This window comes from Podarcis vaucheri, assembly GCF_965113315.1.
Source record: "Podarcis vaucheri genome assembly, chromosome: Z".
In the NCBI taxonomy this organism is placed as follows: Eukaryota; Metazoa; Chordata; class Lepidosauria; order Squamata; family Lacertidae; genus Podarcis; species Podarcis vaucheri.
The window spans coordinates 3,319,209-3,337,671 of NC_138758.1; the positions used below are offsets into that span (position 1 = coordinate 3,319,209).

Here is an 18,463-nt window from a genome sequence, read left to right on the forward strand (position 1 = left end):
CCAAAAATGATTAACTTACCTTTGCAACAACAGCAGCTAGAATTTTGTATGCTCAGAACTGGAAAGAAGAGAAAACGCAGACGAAAGAAGAATGGATTTTGAAGCTAATGGACTATGTGGAACTGGTGAAACCTAACCGCAAAAATAAGAAATTAACATGGCAGACTATTTGTGGAAGAATGCAAGCCCTTTCTGGAATACATTAATAATAATAATAATAATAATAATAATAATAATAATAATAATAATAATAATATTTATACATCGCCCACTCTAGGTGGCTTCCAACTGAATATTAAAAACAATACAGTGTCAGACACTAAAAACTTCCCTAAACAGTTGTCTTTTAAAAGTAAAATAGTTGTTTACTGCCTTGACATCTGCTGGGAGGGCATTCCACAGGGGAGGCGCCTCTACTGAGAAGGCCTTCTGCCTGATTCCCTGTAACCTCACTTCTCACAGCGAGGGAACCGCCAGAAGGCCCTCAGCGCTGGACCTCAGTGTCCGGGCTGGGTGATGGGGGTGGAGACGCTCCTTCAGGTATACAGGACATAGCTGTCAACGTTTCTCTTTTTTTAAGGGAAATTCCCTTATCCCAAATAGCATTCCGCACAAGAAAGTGGAAAAGTTGACAGCGATGATACAGGACTCAAGCCGTTTAGGGCTTTAAAGGTCAGCAACAACACTTTGAATTGTGCTCGGAAACGTACTGGGAGCCAATGAAGAGCTTTCAGGACCGGTGTTATATAGTCTCGGCGGCCACTCCCAGTCACCAGTCTAGCTGCTGCATTCTGGATTAATTGCAGTTTCTGAGTCACCTTCAAAGGTAGCCCTATGTAGAGCACATTGCAGTAGTCCAAGCGGGAGATAACTAGAGCATGCATCACTCTGGCAAGGCAGTCTGCGGGGCAGGTAGGGTCTCAGCCTGCGTAGCAGATGGAGCTGATAAACAGCTGCCCTGGACACAGCTTTGACCTGCGCCTCCATGGACAGCTGTGAGTCCAAAATGACTCCCAGGCTGCGCACCTGGTCCTTCAGGGGAACAGTTACCCCCTTCATGACCAGGGAGTCCTCCACACCAGCCTGCCCCCTGTCCCCCAACAGTACTTCTGTCTTATCAGGATTCAACCTCAATCCGTTAGCTGCCATCCATCCTCCAACCGCCTTCAGACACTCACACAACACCTTCACCGCCTTCACTGGTTCTGATCTGAAAGAGAGGTAGAGCTAGGTATCATCCGCATACTGATGAACACCCAGCCCAAACCCCATGATGATCTCTCCCGGTGGCTGCAAGTAGATGTTAAAAGCATGGGGAGAGGACAGAACCCTGAGGCATCCCACAAGTGAGGGCCCAGGGGTCTGAACACTCATCCCCTACTACCACTTTCTGAACATGGCCCAGGAGGAAGGAGCAGAATCACTGAATAACAGTGCCCCCAGCTCCCAGCCCCTCTAGACGGTCCACAAGGATGTTATGGTTGATGGTATCAAAAGTGGTTGAGAGATCCAGAAGAACTAGGAAAAAGCTCTCACCTTTGTTCCTAGCCCACTGGAGATCATCGACCAGTGAGACCAAGGCAGTTTCGGTCCAATGATGAGGCCTGAATCCTGACTGGAAGGGATCCAAATGGTCTGCTTCTTCCAGGCGTGCCTGGAGTTCTTCAGCAACCACTCGCTCTATCACCTTGTTCAAGAATGGAAGATTTGAGACTGGGTGATAGTTGGCCATATTGGCCAGGTCTAAAGATGTTTTTTAAAGAAGCGGTTTAATGACCGCCTCTTTCGGTGGGCGTGGGAAGCATTCACCACCCCGCAGAACCCATCACTCAGCCCTTCCCGTCTTGCTTTTATCAGCCAGGATGGACAAGGATAAAGAAGACAGGTGGTTTCACTCGTCCAAGCAGCCTGTCCATTTATCATTATTATCATTATCATCATCATCCCACTTTTCCCCCTAACAGAAACTGAAGGTGGTTTTCAAAGTAAATCTGGATTGTTTTGAAAGTTGCAGCTAGTTTTGCATTAAATGTTGAGTGCTTGACAGAACTGGCCACATTATTTCGCCACTTTCTGCTGTGTGCTCTTCATATTTTTAGAACAAAAATGCAACCAATGATCGTGTGAGAAAGTCGCTTTAAATCCACCAAGGTCAGAGTAGTTATGCTCAAGACATTCACTGATGATTTACTAGTAACTGCTTTTCTACATAAAAATGCAACCATAATTTTAAGTGATAGACATTAGGCCAGTAGAAAAAGATTAAAATAAACTACATCTCCGTTAAAAGAACATGCAGAGAATATAGCTCACATTTGCTCCAAGCAAGCTGCTTGAAATTATCAAAGGTTTTTGTTTCTGGCAATGATCTATTTGGCAATGATATCATAATCAGTTGAAACTGTGTGCAGGATTTAAAATGATAATATTTGAAATAGAATAATATGTCTTAGCTGAAACGTTTATCAGAATGCAGTATGTAAAAGGGACGGGATTAAGAGCAGCAGGGAGGGAAAGGCGCGAAGCCAAAGTTTAAAGAGAAATGTACGTATAGCAAATTTGAAAGCTGGAATTTATATGTAAAGAAAAGAAGAAATGGAGGTTGGTTGCCCATTGAGTCCAGCATCCTGTTCTCACTGTGGCCAACTAAGTGCCTGTGAGAAACCAGGGCTAGGGTTGGAACCTGCATTGGGAGAAGGTTTGGAGATGCTCAGTTGAGACTCAGGTGGCTCAGAGTCCTGTTGTGGGGCAGATGGTGGCTGCACCTACCATGCCCACAGAAGGAAGCCTCGGTCTTACTCAGCTTGATTTGCCAGCAAGACAAGCAAAGGGTTGCAGGCGACAGTGGCATCAACTTCCTGCTGTGGCAGGGCAGCCCTGTGCCTCAGAACATGGGAAGAGCCTTTAAGGAAGATTGGAAAACATTTGTAGAATCATTGGAAACTGATGAAAATGTTAGCAGGATTAGAATAAATCCAGCAGTTTAAATTAAGTGAAGATATAATGGGGGAAATTATTATTATTTAATTAGCATATGCAGTCGTAACGGAAAACTAAAATGAACCATGGAATGGGGGGGGGGAGGGAAGTTGATGACTATTGTATGGTAATATTAATTTGAATGTGAACTTATGTAATGTAAAATTACAAATACGTTTGTTTTTTTAAAGAACACAGGAAGAGCCATGCAGCTTGGTCATGCCAATGGCCCATGCAGTTCAGCCTCTTGTCCTCTCAGTGGCTGATCAGGCACCCAGAGGGCGGAAGCCCCCAGACAGTATTCCAGCACAAGAGACCCCTCCTCCCCTGTGGTTTCCAGCAACTAGTATTCAGAAGACCTCCAACTGGGGAGGCAGAGCATAGCCATTGTGGCCAGGAGCCATTGAAAGCCCTCTCTGCAATGGCTATCTACTGAATCCTCTTTGGAAGCCATCCAAGTTGGTGGCCGTCACTGTTTCCTGGGGGAGGGAGTCCCAGAGCTGAACTCTGTGCTGTGTGAGGAAGGGCTGGATCTTCCCACATTTAGCTTCCCAGCTCTAGTGTTGGGAGAGAGGGACCAAAACCTTCCTCTGAGGGCCAGCACAGTATGCTGATGCAATAAATACTCAGAAAGATAGGGAGAAAAAGTTCAAAATGCACTTCAAAGAGTGGTTGCTTCAACTCTTTTGCAGGAGAAGTGACCTGTTCCAGGTGTGGGGGGGGAGATGGCTAAGTGGAGTCCTTCATATGGTGAGGTTAGCTGAAAACTTGCCTTGTTTACTAAACTTAGCTTTCCAAATCATGCAACTTAAAAGCAATACAAAAAGACCTTTTGACTTGTTCAGGTCTTGATCAGTTTGCTATCAGGAGTTTGAGGGAGGCATGACAGCTGGGAGTCTGGGAAATTATTCAGTGCCAGTGTTTTGCTGTTTCCTGTGTAAAAGAAAAAGAAGACGAAGAAGATAAGAAGTGGTTTTATACATTCCTAGTATCTTTGAAAACCCAAAACAATGCAATGCCTGGGACAAAGGGAATGTAAACTATTTCTGCACAGTGTGGGAACTCTCAGAATCAGAACAGTAGAGTTGGAAGGGACTCTGAGGCTCATCAAGTCCAACCCCCTGCAGTGCAGGAAGAAATGGGGCCCTGTTAATACTGGAATCCTTGCCACCTTCCAGTCAATTATTGGAGATTCCATAGCTCTTGATTCCCTGCATTAAACAGGGTCATTTATTTATTGCTTGTCTGATTTATATGCCACATTTTGGGCTGCAATTGGCCCAAAAGAGCATGAGAAGAACCTGTCAGTAGCCCATCCAGTCCAGCTTCCTGCTCTCATGGTGGTCCCCCAGATGCCTGTGGGAAGCCAGCAAGCAGCGCCCATGTGCAAGAGCTCTCTCCTTTCCTCTGGTTTCCATCATCTGCTGTTTGGGAGCACTGCTGCTTCTGGTCATGGAAGCAGAGCATAACCACCCTGGCTAATAGCCATTGGTAGTCTTAGCCTCCATGAGTTTATGCAGTCCTTTTTTAAAGCCATATTCACATAATGCAATAGTGATGCTGTTAATAATGATTCAATTAAAACCATCTGATCACAGGCTCCCTTCCACACAATATAGGAGCTTAGTCTTTAGTGGGGGGTCCCTGCCTTTTGGAATTCCCTCTCCTTAAAATAATAGACAGGCACTGTGTCTGTTGTCTTTTCAACACCTGCCGAAGACCCCTTTCTTCCAGTAAGCCCTTGAAGTAGATATCTATCTAGCCTGCATATGTTGGAACTGATTATAAGTATTTAAATCCAGGTGGGGAAAACCTGTACCTCCTCCGGATGTTGCTGAACTACAACTCCCATTATCTCTGACCATTGGGCTTTGCTGGCAGGGGCTGATGGGAGTTGGAGTCCAGTAACATCTGGAGGTCCACAAGTTTTTTCTTCTGTGTTTTTATTCTTTTATTGCCTGTGTGATTGCTGCCCCTGGCTCCTTTGGAAGGAATGGCAGGTATGAAATTAGTACTGGTATTACTATTTCTGCAGAACCTTCTTCGGCTTGCCTTCTTCATCTTAGAGATGAAGCAATCTTGGTAATATTGCCACAACCCACCAATCAGGGACTTGTTCAGGCAACAATGGCCATGCACAACTGTAGACAAACACATTATGACAATGACCAGAGCAGTCCCCTACAATACCCTCTGCTTCTCCGCATGCCCAAGTGTGGAGAAACCCCAATGCAGCCCCCCCCAACCTCTCTCAGCCCCTCCTTACTTTCTGGAGACTACACAACTTTCTTGCGTGTTTTTCCCTAGATGGAATGTGTCCTTGAAGTGTGCCTGGATGAAAAATAGTGATGCAGACTCCTCTGACTCTTGAAAGGCTGGAAGGCAAGGACCACACACCTTCCTCTGAATGCTTTCACAATAAATAAAATACTTTTAGTTCTGCCTGCTCAGTTCCTGCATGCACTTCCTAAGCCTAGCCTAAAGAAGCTCACAACCAAGTCTGGGGCAAAAGAGCACCTCCACTCCTGTGGCTTCCAGCAACAGGTCCTTGGACTTCTTCCTGGGCCACGCTCTGGTCATTTTTGAGCTGCAGCTTGTAGCTCTTGGGTGCTCAACATAAACACAAGTGGTGCCAGAAGTGGGGAATCCATAGGTGGCAACCATCTCTTGACCATCTCCACCCAGAGGAACATCAGAAGATCCTTTATTACCAGGTCAAATGAGGTGCCCATCCAGGCCAGCACTGTCTACACCAGTCTATGTCTAAACATTTGCCCTGGCCAATGTCTTTCCGCCTAAACATGAGGAAGAACTTCCTGACAGTAAGAGCTGTTTGACAGTGGAATTTGCTGCCAAGGAGTGTGGTGGAGTCTCCTTCTTTGGAGGTCTTTAAGCAGAGGCTTGACAACCATATGTCAGGAGTGCTCTGATGGTGTTTCCTGCTTGGCAGGGGGTTGGACTCGATGGCCCTTGTGGTCTCTTCCAACTCTATGATTCTATGATTCTATGAACCTCCTTCATCCCAGTTCCTGTGGTAGATCTCTCATGAGATCCTCAGCAGTGAACATCCAAAGAGTCTTCTGGATCAGGCCAGTAGCCCATTCAGTCAGCATTCAGTCCAGCATCCTGTTCTCACAGTGGCCAACCCACAAGCAGGATTCACACACAAGACCACTCTCTCCTCCTGTAGTTTCCAACAACTGGGATGCTGAGGCACCACTGCCTCCAACAATGGAGGCAGAGCCTAGTCATAATATCTAGAGCAGGCATGCCCAACAGGCAGATTGTGATCTACTGGTAGATCATTGGACGTCTGTGGTAGATCACTGGCTCCCCCCAAAGAAGCTCAACAACTTTGGCTCCCCTAAAAATGGGGCTTTCCTCCTTCCTAAAAAAACTGCCAGTTTTTAACTCTGTGATTAGATCGCAGTCTCTTGGGAGTTGGCCACCCCTTCTCTAGAGCCTCAGCAATCCTCTCCTCCAGGACTCAGGTTAATATTGAGGCCCAAGAAGACCCCTAGATTTTTTTCCCACATGTGCTGCTGTCAAACCAGGTGTCCCTATCCTATATTTGTGCATTATTATTCCTGGCTAAGTGTAGAAGCTTTGTAAATTCATTTTGTTAATTCTCCAATCTGTTAAGGCCACGTGGAATGCTTTCTTCTGCAGCATTAGCCGCAGGTTGGTGTCACTGCAAATTTGTTGAGCACCCACATCCATTCCTTCACCCAAGTCATTGTAAAGACGTGGTCCAAAATGTTCAGACCCTTGACCAGAGTAGAGGAAGACTGAGATTTAGACCCATTTTTTTTAGAAAAGAGATGGTGAGATATGACTTCTAGGGATGGAGAGAGTGTGCAGGCTTTGTTGATGCTTAGTCATTTGTGATATATAGATAGCACAGGTGAGGGGCCTTTAGAGTAAGGTTACCAGAGTCCCCATTTCCCGGGGACAGTTCCCGGATTTACAAATCAGTCCCCTGACAAAATCCATCTATTTAGTAGGAAGTTGAAAAGTGTCCCCGGATTCATTGAAAAAATCTGGTAACCTTACTTTAGAGACATCTGTGGAGCAGATGCAACTGTGGCGCTGCAGGTATTTCAAGCCCCTTGTGTAGTGGCTTGGCATCTTCTACACTTGAGGGATTGCCTTACGCCCTGTGTGCCTACGCAACCTGCACAGCTGGGACTGTTACGGCTGCCACGTCAGACTCATTCCACACTTGCAAGAAATCTCTATTTTAGGGCAAGAGCACTAACACTTTGGAACTCCCTGCCTTCACTGTACTCTCCCCCGTAAAGCCTCCGTAAAGCCTTCAGGTTCAGGGGCCTTTGGAAGACATGTGGAAGGCTGTAGGGTGTGGAAAGCCTTTTGCTTACTGCTGAGTTTAATGGTCATGGCAATATTTTGAAATGTGTGCCTGTATTTCACTGCTTCATTAAGCATGAAGTGACATTACATGACATGAGGTGTTTTTGTAAACTTGCTTTAATTTTTTTGATAATCAAGTGGGGTATAAATGATATAGGATGAATTAAGTGATATTAAATTAAAATGAACTCAACTGAAGTTGAATCAGAAGCGGTGATGGTCTATCTATCTGCTTGTGACTTATGTTATTCCTGTGTTGGATTATTTTTGTGCTTCTTCCTGATTTTGTTGTGTCTTGAGACTGAGATAAATGCCTCTCGACCTACAGCAGCCATTCTCCTAAAAATATTCAGGACTGACTTCAAGGGCTGCAACTCTTTCCTATCTAACCTTTCCTCTGTTTTTTTACCATGTAGAGGTTACATGCCCCATATGTTTTAGAAAGCTCTCCTCCTTTTATGGAAACTTTCCCTCAAAAGGCCCGCACTTGTGTTCTATGACAAAAGCTTCTGAAGAATGTTTAAAGCATTCAGTGGAATTCATCTTATTGTGAGGCTACTTATGTACCTTGCGAGTAGAATAGGGCATATAACATATTTCAGATCAATTTTACAACAGCCTGCAGTTTGATTCCACTCTTTGGCTGACAGAGGTCATGAACTGGACAAGCCTAAGTTATGGGGATAGTGTTTATCCCCACTGACACAGGGTTATGCTGCTATGCTGTGTGGGTATATCAGAGCCAGGTTGGGGCTCCTAGATAGTCTTCTCGCAGCCTGAGGTCAATCCTTGTTGGGGGCTGGCAATGTAGCTATCATACCTGAGTTCCCGGGGTTGTGTTTTCATTGTGGCAGCATGGCCTATAAGAGGCTGCCAGTGGGGGGGGGTGGCTCAAAGGGGATCATTTTTCCAACGTCACCATCACCCACAACATCACAGGTGAGGAACCTTTGAACTAAGGCAGCTTTGCACATAGAAGAGAATCGGGAGAAGCAACTGCAAGCCCCTTAAGAGACAGAAATCTGTCCTGGTTGTGGTTTGGGGGAAATACAGTGGCGTTGTGTGGGTAGGGTCACAGGGCAATTTTCCTGGGCACAAAATTCTTAGGTGCTTAAAATTTCGAAAAAAGAAAGTAGTAATAATAAATATAACACACCCCCCCAAATCTCCCAACATTCATGTGAGGTGCAGATTTGGGCTATGGTTGGTTGCAAGGGCACCCTCCACACAGTCTTTAGTAAGATGCCCACTTCCTACCAATCCTCTGTGCTCAGTGCTCAAGGGAGCTGTGGCTGGCACTCAGGTGGTTTGCCGAGCTATTGCCCCTTTGTTGCAGCCTGTTAGGAGTTCTGCCCTGCCCCACGACCCCTTGTTCGCTGGTGCCAAGAGAGGTCCCCCCCACCCATCTCTGCAAAGGGAAGCTGGTGCTACCTCTGTGGAGGAAGCTGCTGGTCTCTGGGTGCTGCAGGGCTGAGTGAGCTGGTGCGGGGCTGGTGGGGCTAGATTGAACTACAACTCCCTTCATCCCTGGCCATTGGCCATGCTTTCTGGGGTTGATAAGAGTTGTAGTTCAGCAGCATCTGGAGTTTTCCACTCCTGGTATATATGAATGCATGGGTGGTAAAGTGTGTGACCCTTATTGTTGCTCTAACAATGGAGGGGGGAGTTTAGTGCTGGGGGGGGTGTCAGTTTATGCTTCAGGAAGCAGAATGTCCAGTGCCAAGATTGCAAATGCTGGCTATATTGGCCAAAACAAAATGCCTAGATCTTTGTTTTGCTAAATTATAAGGAACACTGTTAGAATATCACAGACAAAATATGCCTGCACAAGAAAAGTAACCAGGTGTTTCCAAAAAAAAAAAAAAAAGGATGGGGAAGTTGGGGCTTTGGAAAGGGCCTTTACTGTGACCCCCTCCAGATGTAGATGTACCAACCGTCTGAGGAGTCATGACTTCCCCTTCCTGCTGTAGCAGCTTAGAATAATAGATTCAGAGAATTGTAGAGTTGGAAGGGACCCCGAGGGTCATCTACTCCAAGACATGGGAGGTTCTGATGATTCCCCTGTTAAGAAGGGGTAGAACATATGAGGCTTTGGGGCTATGGGAGAGGGGGGAAAGTGGGGACATAATAGAAATATGCATGATGTGGGAAAGGTGCAGAGCAATGCTTTCTCCCTCGTAATATCAGAACCTGGATCTCTTTAAGAAAGCGGAATGTTGGAAGATTCAGGCCAGACACAGAGTGCCTAGTGACACTGAAATTTCCTCCTTCCAGAGGCACTGACGGGGATGGCTTTAAGAGAGGATTAGTCAAATTCATGGAGGGTTAGACCATGTTGCACCTCCAGCCGCAGAGGCAGTCTACCTCTGCCTACCCGTTGCAGGCGTCCCCAGTGGGGAGAGTGGGGCTGCATTTGGAGTCTGCTTGGGGCTTCCCTTGGACATCTGCTGGGCTGCTGAGAGCTGGACTAGATGGGCCTTGGTCTGATCCTGCAGGGCTGTGACAATAAGAGCCTGGAGTATGGCTGCTTCGCGAGCAATTCAGGGAACAGTAGTGCAGAGTTTCATCTCCCTGGGAAGGAGCACATGCTCAGTAAAGCTGCCTCTTGCTTCTGGTCCTAAGAGTTGGGGTGGGGACAGGGAGGTAAGGGCTTCTGTATGTGGGAATGTTCAGGGAGGCAGGAGAGGATATATTGTTTAATTATATCCTTCCCGACTTGTGTTAACAAATTCTACAATTTAGCAGAGTAACAGTCCCCTTTTTAAACTTACACAGCGGATAACACTTTTGCCAGGATTGTTTAAGCCTCTAAAATAAGTTTCCTGGTAATTCCCTTTTTATTCCCTCCTAAAAAGATAGACACAATACAGTCTTGTATAAAAGTATAAAATAGCTCATAGTTTCATTCAGTTCACAAAAGGATCCCTGAAGGCAGACTTGTTACAAAACATATACACCTGGAATCTATCCCATAAGGAGATAGTTCCTTTGATGCTTTGATGAAAGCAAAATGGAGAAGAGAGAGATGTGGTGGCCACTCCTGTGCTTTTGTTACCTGCACAGGTAAAGTCATGCCCACCTCTGGTCACATGTAGAGGAAGTTTGTTCCAGCCTAGGAGAAAACAGGAAGTTCATCTACTGGCTGGATAAACATCCCTCTTCATGTCTAAACATGTCCACTCTAAGAATGTTGTATTTGACTGCTTTATGTTTCACAGCCCATACTGCAGAGGCCAGTCTCTCTCCTACCTCTCTCTGCCACCTCTGATGTGCCCTAAAAGGCAGTTGGCATAGGAAGCGAACCAATAGTCACGTTCATCTGTACTGGCTCAGTATGCCCTATTCTGACAGATGCTGCCTTTCATATTCACGCCCAAGAGCCTTTCCGCTCCAGAGATCTGGGCCTGAACCCGGGATCTGCACGCCAAGGCTGGAGTAAGAAAGAGCCCTTGCCAGCTGGCCACGCTGGGCGCCTGCCTGGAGAATGGAAGCCGGGGGTTGGAGGGGCATCGTGCTGCTCCTGGCAACCCCCACCCAACCCGCTTCCCCTGGGACGCACTTCCCATCCTGGAGCGGCGGGAGGGGGATCGCTCCCCACCTCCTTTTCCAGACCCCGTACTTCATGCCCCCTCTTCGCTCCTTCCAGCCTGGTCTCCCTCCCCGTGTCAGTGGGCATCCCACTGCCTGCAGCATGCCAGGATTCTCCAAATCGCGAAACAAACGCTCGGGTGTTTTCCTGAGTGCATCTTCACAACCACCCTCTGTGAAGGAGGCCCATCTTGATAAAGGTCTGGCCCAAGGTAGCCCTGTGAAGCTGAGAATGCGAGCGGGACAGCATTAAAGAAGTGTCGAACACAGCGGAGCTGCAGGACTCTGGCTCTTTACCTTTGCCAACCATTTCAGAGCTGACAATGAAGAAAGCAGTTTTATTGCCTGAAATAATAAGACTGAACGAGTGAAGTTTGGAAATACTGGTGTATCATAAACCATACATTAAGTCTTGTCACTGGGTCTTAGGAGCTTGTAGTCAAAAGGTAACTTTAGAGGAATTCTGACAAGGCCGCTGGATGTCGCTGGATGCCATCACCCAACACAACACACAGAGAGTGTGTGTGCGGGGAGAGAAACTTCTGTTTTGGATGAGAAAGGGCATTGAGTCATGCTAGTGGCCTTGACTTGCTCTCAGGCATCCCATCGCACTTTGTTTTCATACTTGGCATTGGAGGAGGGCAACTGACCCAAGCACATTCAACGCCTTGAGGGGAGGGGGGCAGAACTGCCCACTTCCTTCTTTTATTGGCCGACTGCAGCACGCGAGTTCCAGCCTTTCCCCGACAATTCAGTTAATTGGGGAGAGCAACACATCCCAGGTTGGAATCTCTGCTGGCGGCTGCTGTGTCCGGAGCTCGGACTCATCCAGGAGAGCGCGCGTGTCCCGAAGCGGAGGCTGCTACAGAGAGGACTTGCCGGAGCATCCTCGGAATGGAAAAGAAAAATCCGCCCGAGAAGCCCGAAGAACCTTCTCCTGCCCAGGTTGCTTGGGAGAACTGCAGGATCCGATCTCCTATTCTCACCTCTTTTCTCTTGCGCCAGGAAAGCTTGGTGCCCTGCCGCCGTCCAGAGCCTGTGTTTGAATCGCGCGGGCCCCACGACCCGTCGACCAGGGCTCCAGCGCAGCCTCCAAGCCAGGCTCCAGCGCAGGCTCCAAGGCAGCCTCCATGGCAGGCTCCAGCGCAGCCTCCAAGGCAGGCTCCAGCGCAGGCTACAAGCCAGGCTCCAGCGCAGCCTCCAAGCCAGGCTCCAGCGCAGCCTCCAAGCCAGGCTCCAGCGCAGCCTCCAAGCCAGGCTCCAGCGCAGGCTCCAAGGCAGGCTCCAGCCCAGCGACGTCCGGATGAAAAGGTAGGGAAAAGTTGGCAGAACCCACAAGCTATTGTGCTATTGCTATGTTCGGTTTGTGGGGAGAATAGTGCCTTTTTCCTGTGGGTGGGCAGCCAGCAGCAGGGTGGCATGTGGGCCTAGGGAAATGACTTTGTTGGGGACCCTCAGAACTCATCCTCTGCATGTTTGTTCCCCATTGTACCAAAGTGGGAACTGTCTTGCAATTCAGGCTTGTGGCACACAGGTAGAGAAGGGGAGCTGTTCATGTCTTCAGATGCCTGGGAGAAGAAAGTAGTGGGTGGGGGCAGCCTCTGCTACTCCTTCTAGAAACATGAGTGCAATTCTGGGTGGGAAACATGTTTTCCCATCATGGATTTGGGGGGATGCTGCTGCCAGCCAGTGTGGGCTATTATATAATATTATATAAGATATTAAGCATCTTTTTCCTGTAGGCCTGTTTATTTTGCTGTATTTCAATGATTGCATATTTTCTGACATGGTTTTAAAGTGTCTTGAGATTTCCACATAATTGGTGGCAGGTAAATACTCTAAAAAAATTAAATTACTTCCCCCCTATCATGTCACAAAGTCAATTGCCATAGAGCCTAAAATAATGCCAATGAGCTCTTCTACCTGGACGTGCAACATTAGCCCTTAGCACAACAGCCCATCCCCCCCTTACTTGAAGGAGTCATTGGATAACTCAGTCAGTAGAGCATGAGACCCTCAGAGTTGTGGGTTTGATGCCCACGTTGGGCAAAAGGATTCCTGCACTGTTGGGGGTTCAACTACATGACCCTGGTGTTCCCTTCCAACTCTACAATTCTGTGCTTCTATGAATAATGCAGGTCTGAATAGTGATCCTTTGGTCTTCAAGCCACAAGGAACCCCCACCCCACATGCAGAAAAAGAGCATCTCCCCCTGAAATCCTTCCACTTTAAAGTGTGTGAATAAAATACTTTGGGTCATGTGTCTCATAGAAAGTGCCTCCTGGCCGACAACAGGCTCCTCAGGGAAACAGGCAGAATATTTTCCAACGTGTAATGAGATTTGCCGAAAGAGCTACAGGAACATGGACTCCAGATTTTGGCGGTGAGCTGACTTGGTTTGGGGTGGGAGAATGTGCACTGTGTGTGACTGGTCTGCTTATGCTCATTTCTAATTGGTGTTTATGCTGTTTAGGTGTGCATCCTCTGAACTACAAATATTTGACTAGCATTGTATTCTTCTCCTGCAAGGCTGCAGTTAGGTTGGCCAGATGGTAAATCCTGATAGTTGGGTCAGGATGCATATGGAATGGGTTGGGGAAAGAGGGAACTCATTTATAAACCCAAGAGCTGGTTGTATGTTGGGATAGGGGAGGAAGAGGGCTGGGTAGACTCTTATGGTTTGTGTAGCAGGCTGTGAGAGCTTTTGGCATTTTCCTCAACAGCTGTTACACTGCATGCTAGTATGAAGGTGGAAACCAGCAACTTTCCATTGTGTGTGGGGTATTGACCACGACACTTTCATCAGGCTGTGGTCCGAATGGAGATACATCGCAGCCTTAGGACTCAACTTGATGCCTTTCCTAAATTGGTGTTTGTGGTTTTTGCAGCTGGGAATAAGAAGAAAGCATCTGGTTTTGTATTCAACTCAGACCAAGAGATCCATAGTTGGGCGTTTGGTGGTGGCTTGGATTGTCACCTTTGGTTGGGTAAAATGCAAGACAGGTGGGGCAGGGAGGGGGGCAGAGAAGATGGGGGGTATTTTTTTACCTGGTGCTGAAATAACTTCAGAGCAATCCATTACAAAGACACACGTGGTACGCGGTGCTTTATTCAATGAAAATACATCAAGAAAAGCATTATGGTTTAGAAGTGTAAGAAAAATATTACATATTACGTGCTTTGCTGGGCTTTGTACTGCTAATTGTTTTGACACAAATCTGCATGAAATATCTGCTGCATGGTTTTCACCCCCATCAATTGGAAATTCTCTGTAACTTCAAACAAGAATTAAGCAAATTAACATCTTTGTTTCTGTGGAAAGGGCCCATCAGTAAGTCCCTCTGTATTGAGCCAATAGTCACTCCACCCCCCTCCTTCACCTTCCACGACTACATTCTGTCACTCCTTGCTGCATTCAGCAGTGGTCTGCCTTCAAATATAGCAGGGAATGGGCTTGGGATTTTGCCACAAGTCAGGGGAGGCATAAAGGGGTTAGGATTTGGCACAGCAGGGCAAGTTAAACACATTGCATACAACATGCATAGCTGAGCTGGCTCTTGTAATACTATTTGCTTAGAGGCAACCTGCATAGGATTTCATAGCAATAACTACAAGCATTCCCAAAACAACTCCAGGCATGCCTGGAGGACCATTTGGATCCCTTCCAATCAGGATTCAGGTCCCATCATGGGACAGAAATTGCCTTGGTTGTGGTGGTCTCTGGTGCGCTAGGGTCACAAGTGAAAGCTGTTTCCTAGATCTGCTGGATCTTTCAGTGGCTTTTGATATCATTGACCATGGTACCTTCTGGACTGCTTAGGGGGATTGTGAGCTGGGGGCACCATTATGCAGTAGGTCTTCTCCTTCCTTCTGCTGTGATCAGAAAGTGGTGGGGGGGATGAGTGTTCAGACCCCTGGGTTCTCACTTGTGGGGTGCCTCAGGGTTCCCTCTCCTCCATGCTTTTTAACCTCTATATAAAGCCACTGGAAGGGATCATCAGGGGGTTTGGGCTGGGTGTTCATCAGTATGCGGATGATACCCAGCTCTACCTCTCTTTCAAATCGGAACCAGTGAAGGCGGTGAAGGTCCTGTGTGAGTGCCTGGAGGTGGTTGGAGGATGGATGGCGGCTAACAGATTGAAGTTAAATCCTGACAAAACAGAAGTACTGATTTTGGAGGATGGGGCGGGCTGCTGTGGAGGATTCCCTGGTCCTGAATGGGGTAACTGTGCCCCTGAAAGACCAGGTGCGCAGCCTGGGAGTCATTTTAGACTCACAGCTGTCCATAGAGGTGCAAGTTATTTCTGTGTCCAGGGTGCTTGTTTACCATGCCTGCCTGGTACACAGGCTGAGACAAAGAAGAAGAAGAAGAAGAAGAAGAAGAAGAAGAAGAAGAAGAAGAAGAAGAAGAAGAAGAAGCAGCAGCAGCAGCAGCAGCAGCAGCAGCTTGATGTCAAATGTGCAGTTGGGTTTGTGTTTGTCACCCATGGATATTCTGCCACCCACTCTGAGCTATATACTGATTTCCTCTTCTGCTTCTGGGATGCGTGTTGTAGACATCCTGAATAGATTATAAACTGCAAAAGGTTCCTATACTGAGAAAGCAATGGGAATATTTGTTCTGTTTCTCCTTTTCTTCAGAAAATCACAACCCTGATACAATGTCGCCTCCTCTCCCACCCCAGGTACTCCTGTGCAGCCTGTCGCCTTTCGTCCAGCTGTGCTACGTCCTGCACCATATCCAGCCAGGACTTGGATCCCTGGCTGCTGCTGCTGCTGCTGCACCTATGCGGCTGCCATCGCTGCCACCTTACCTGCCACTCTCCACTACCAGGCCAGTCACTCTATTCCTCCTTTAAATTCATTGTGTTTTCGAGCAAATTAATTATCAAACTTAACCAAAGGTCCAAGTGCCAGTCAACATCATCAGTGTATTTTAAAACTTTTCCACGTAAGAAAACAAACTATTACACCCTGCATAAATCTCATTTTCAGAGTTCATAAATACAAACACAGATCCGAGTTATGAGAACCGCACCACAGAATGTCGCCACCCTGGACTATTTAGTTTGCTGCAATCACCTTCCCCATGCAGCCTCACAGAACCACGTTCAGTGCAAGAAAGAAAAGGGAAAGAGGCATACTCCAAGAGCGTATTTTAAAACTTTGCCACATAAGAAACAAAACTACTACATCCCACATAAATCTCAATTTCATTAGTAGATTTCATAAATACAAAACCCCACCTGCTTAGTTTGTTTCTGTCACTCACAAATTCTTTAACCAGTGTCTCTGAGTCTTCTGTAAACACCTGGAGTAAATGTCTACCCATCTCTGTCCTCTCCAGGAAAATCTGGCTCAGAAGATGGGGGTCGAGATACTTAGGAGGGATGTGCAAAATACATATAGCGATAATCCGGCACTTAACAGAGCCATTCAGGTGTTTGAAGCAGACTTCTTGGAGCGTGACGCAAGATTCCAGGAGCCGCAAGCAGGAGGTATTTTTGAGAATCCTGTCTTCACAAATTCCAGGGACATGGCCCTCCCAATGATGTTGGGTCTCAAGTCCCATCATCCATGATGAGCGCTGGCCATGTTGGCTGGGGCTTAGGGGAGTCCCACCACAGTCTGGAGCACATTCCAGTGCGCATTTGTGGGCAGCTGGTAGCCATGCCAGGGTCGCCTTCACTGCGTGGAAGGGGTGGCATCCCTCCCCCCAGGAGTCCAGAGGCCAGTAGCAGACTGCGCATGTGCCTCTGAAGGGCACAAAGGTTTGCTGTCTTCCTTGTGTGCCCATTTTCTTGCCAGAAAGAATAAAAAACAGCTTAATGAAAATACAGCATATGGTTGCACATACCAGGCACCAATTTTAACCCGTGGTTCTTTGGCTTTTCCCTCAGGTGAGGAACAGGAGGAGGAGCAGGAGGAGGAGCAGGAGGAGGAGAAGGAAAAATAAAGAAAACTGGAGGATAAATTTTTTCATATCTATTTCTATTATCAGTTATATTCCTATAATCATTTTTAAAAATACATGGTGTGTATTTGTAATAGAGATTGGTCTTCTGAGCACAGTCTTTGAAAAGGTTTTCTGAAGATCAGCAGCACTTGGCTTTAGCTTGCTGCTAAGAAATCACTCGTTGCTCTTGCCTTTCATATCCAGGGCCGGATTTAGCTTTGATGAGACCCTAAGCTACTGGAGGTAATGGGGCTCTTTATATGTCCAGCTGTCCTTTGTCAACAACAAATTATCACTTTTTTGTGTTGAAGAGATGCTAATAGATCCATACACAACACAAAACACTGTTGCAGTATGTTGGTTTTATTTTATTTGTTTTTTATCTTATATTTTGGAAATGTACATCCAGTTCTTTTTTCCTTTACATTTTTTTGAGGCCCCCAAGATATTGGGGCCCTAAGCTATAGCTTGTTTAGTTTATATGTAAATTATCGTTGTTTTTTCTGTTGAATATATGCAAATAGGTCCATACACAACACAAAACACTGTTGCTGTATGTAGGTTTTATTTTACTTGTTTTTTATCTTATCTTTTGGAAATGCACATCCAGTTCTTTTTTCCTTTTTTTGGGGGGGCCCCCCCGCAAGAGAGTGGGGCCCTAAGCTATAGCTTGCTTAGCCTTATATGTAAATCCAACACTGTTCATATATCACTGTTTTATTGCAGTCCTTGCCATAGCTGTCCAGAGAAGTATTCTCAGGATCCTGTTGAGGTTTCTGCCTTCCCTCCTCCCCCCCGGACAGAACTGGTTCTTTGGAATCTGGTAGCCACTGTCCCTTAAAGTTTAGCCTTTTGAGACGCAGGACCCATTTTTCACCCAAGCATGCACCTGAGAGCTCCTTTCTTAAATTTCTGGGGCACGCATTTATATTCCCTGAATTGTGGAGGCTCCATTGACAGCAACGAGAAACCAAGCCTTTAGAGTCATCAGCCCAGACCTGTGGAACTCCTTGCCAATAGAGATTAAGAGGGCGCTTTCTGTGCCAACTTTTAAACGCCTGCTGTTTCATTCCACCAGGCCTATGCGGGCACACCTCCCACAATGGTATATGGGTGCGCCTTTAACGTTTTTACTTTTGGATTGTTTTTAGTGTTTATGGTTATATCCTATGACTTTTATCTTTCTGATTTTGTAACCTGCTTTGATATATTTAATGGTATATATTCCTTTATTAATAAATAAAATTGTTAATTAAATATGTTGAGAGTACTTCTGTTTTGAAGCTGAAAGCAACACCTTAAAGCAGGTGTGGGGAACCTCTGGCCCTCCAGATATTGTGGATCTGTAGCACCCCCCACCTCTGGTCGCCGGCTGTGTTCCTGGGGCTGTTGGGAGTTGCAGTTCAGCACCAGGCTCCCCAAACCTTCTTTAAGGTATCGCCCTCTGGGACGAAGGGTGCCTGGGACCCTGATCTGACAGCTCCAGGTTATTAGATGACAACATTTATTTTCCACAGCAATCACCCCCAGTTTGGTTTGCAGAAGGGCCATAATGTAGTGTGGGAGCAG

The 18,463-nt window shown here is 46.7% G+C and overlaps 1 protein-coding gene across 6 annotated transcripts in view; it reads left to right on the forward strand.

Annotated features, from left to right (window-relative positions):
- Window positions 1–18,151, forward strand: part of LOC309523575 (uncharacterized protein) — a 58,582-nt gene extending 40,431 nt beyond the window's left edge. For 3 of the 6 annotated variants that reach the window (XR_014215448.1, XR_014215451.1, XR_014215452.1), the window contains exons 4-6: window positions 15,624–15,772; window positions 16,286–16,436; window positions 16,839–18,151. Coding sequence is in view for 1 of the 6 variants with exons in the window: in XM_082207508.1 (XP_082063634.1) it covers window positions 11,833–12,249; window positions 13,210–13,321; window positions 15,624–15,772; window positions 16,286–16,436; window positions 16,839–16,894 (885 nt within the window). In the remaining 5 variants the exon portion in view is untranslated. Of the gene's footprint in view, window positions 1–5,286; window positions 5,424–10,919; window positions 12,250–13,209; window positions 13,322–15,623; window positions 15,773–16,285; window positions 16,437–16,838 lie in introns of those variants that run through there. The other 3 variants (XR_014215449.1, XR_014215450.1, XM_082207508.1) reach the window with 2 other exon arrangements.
- Window positions 18,152–18,463: the final 312 nt, after the last annotated feature.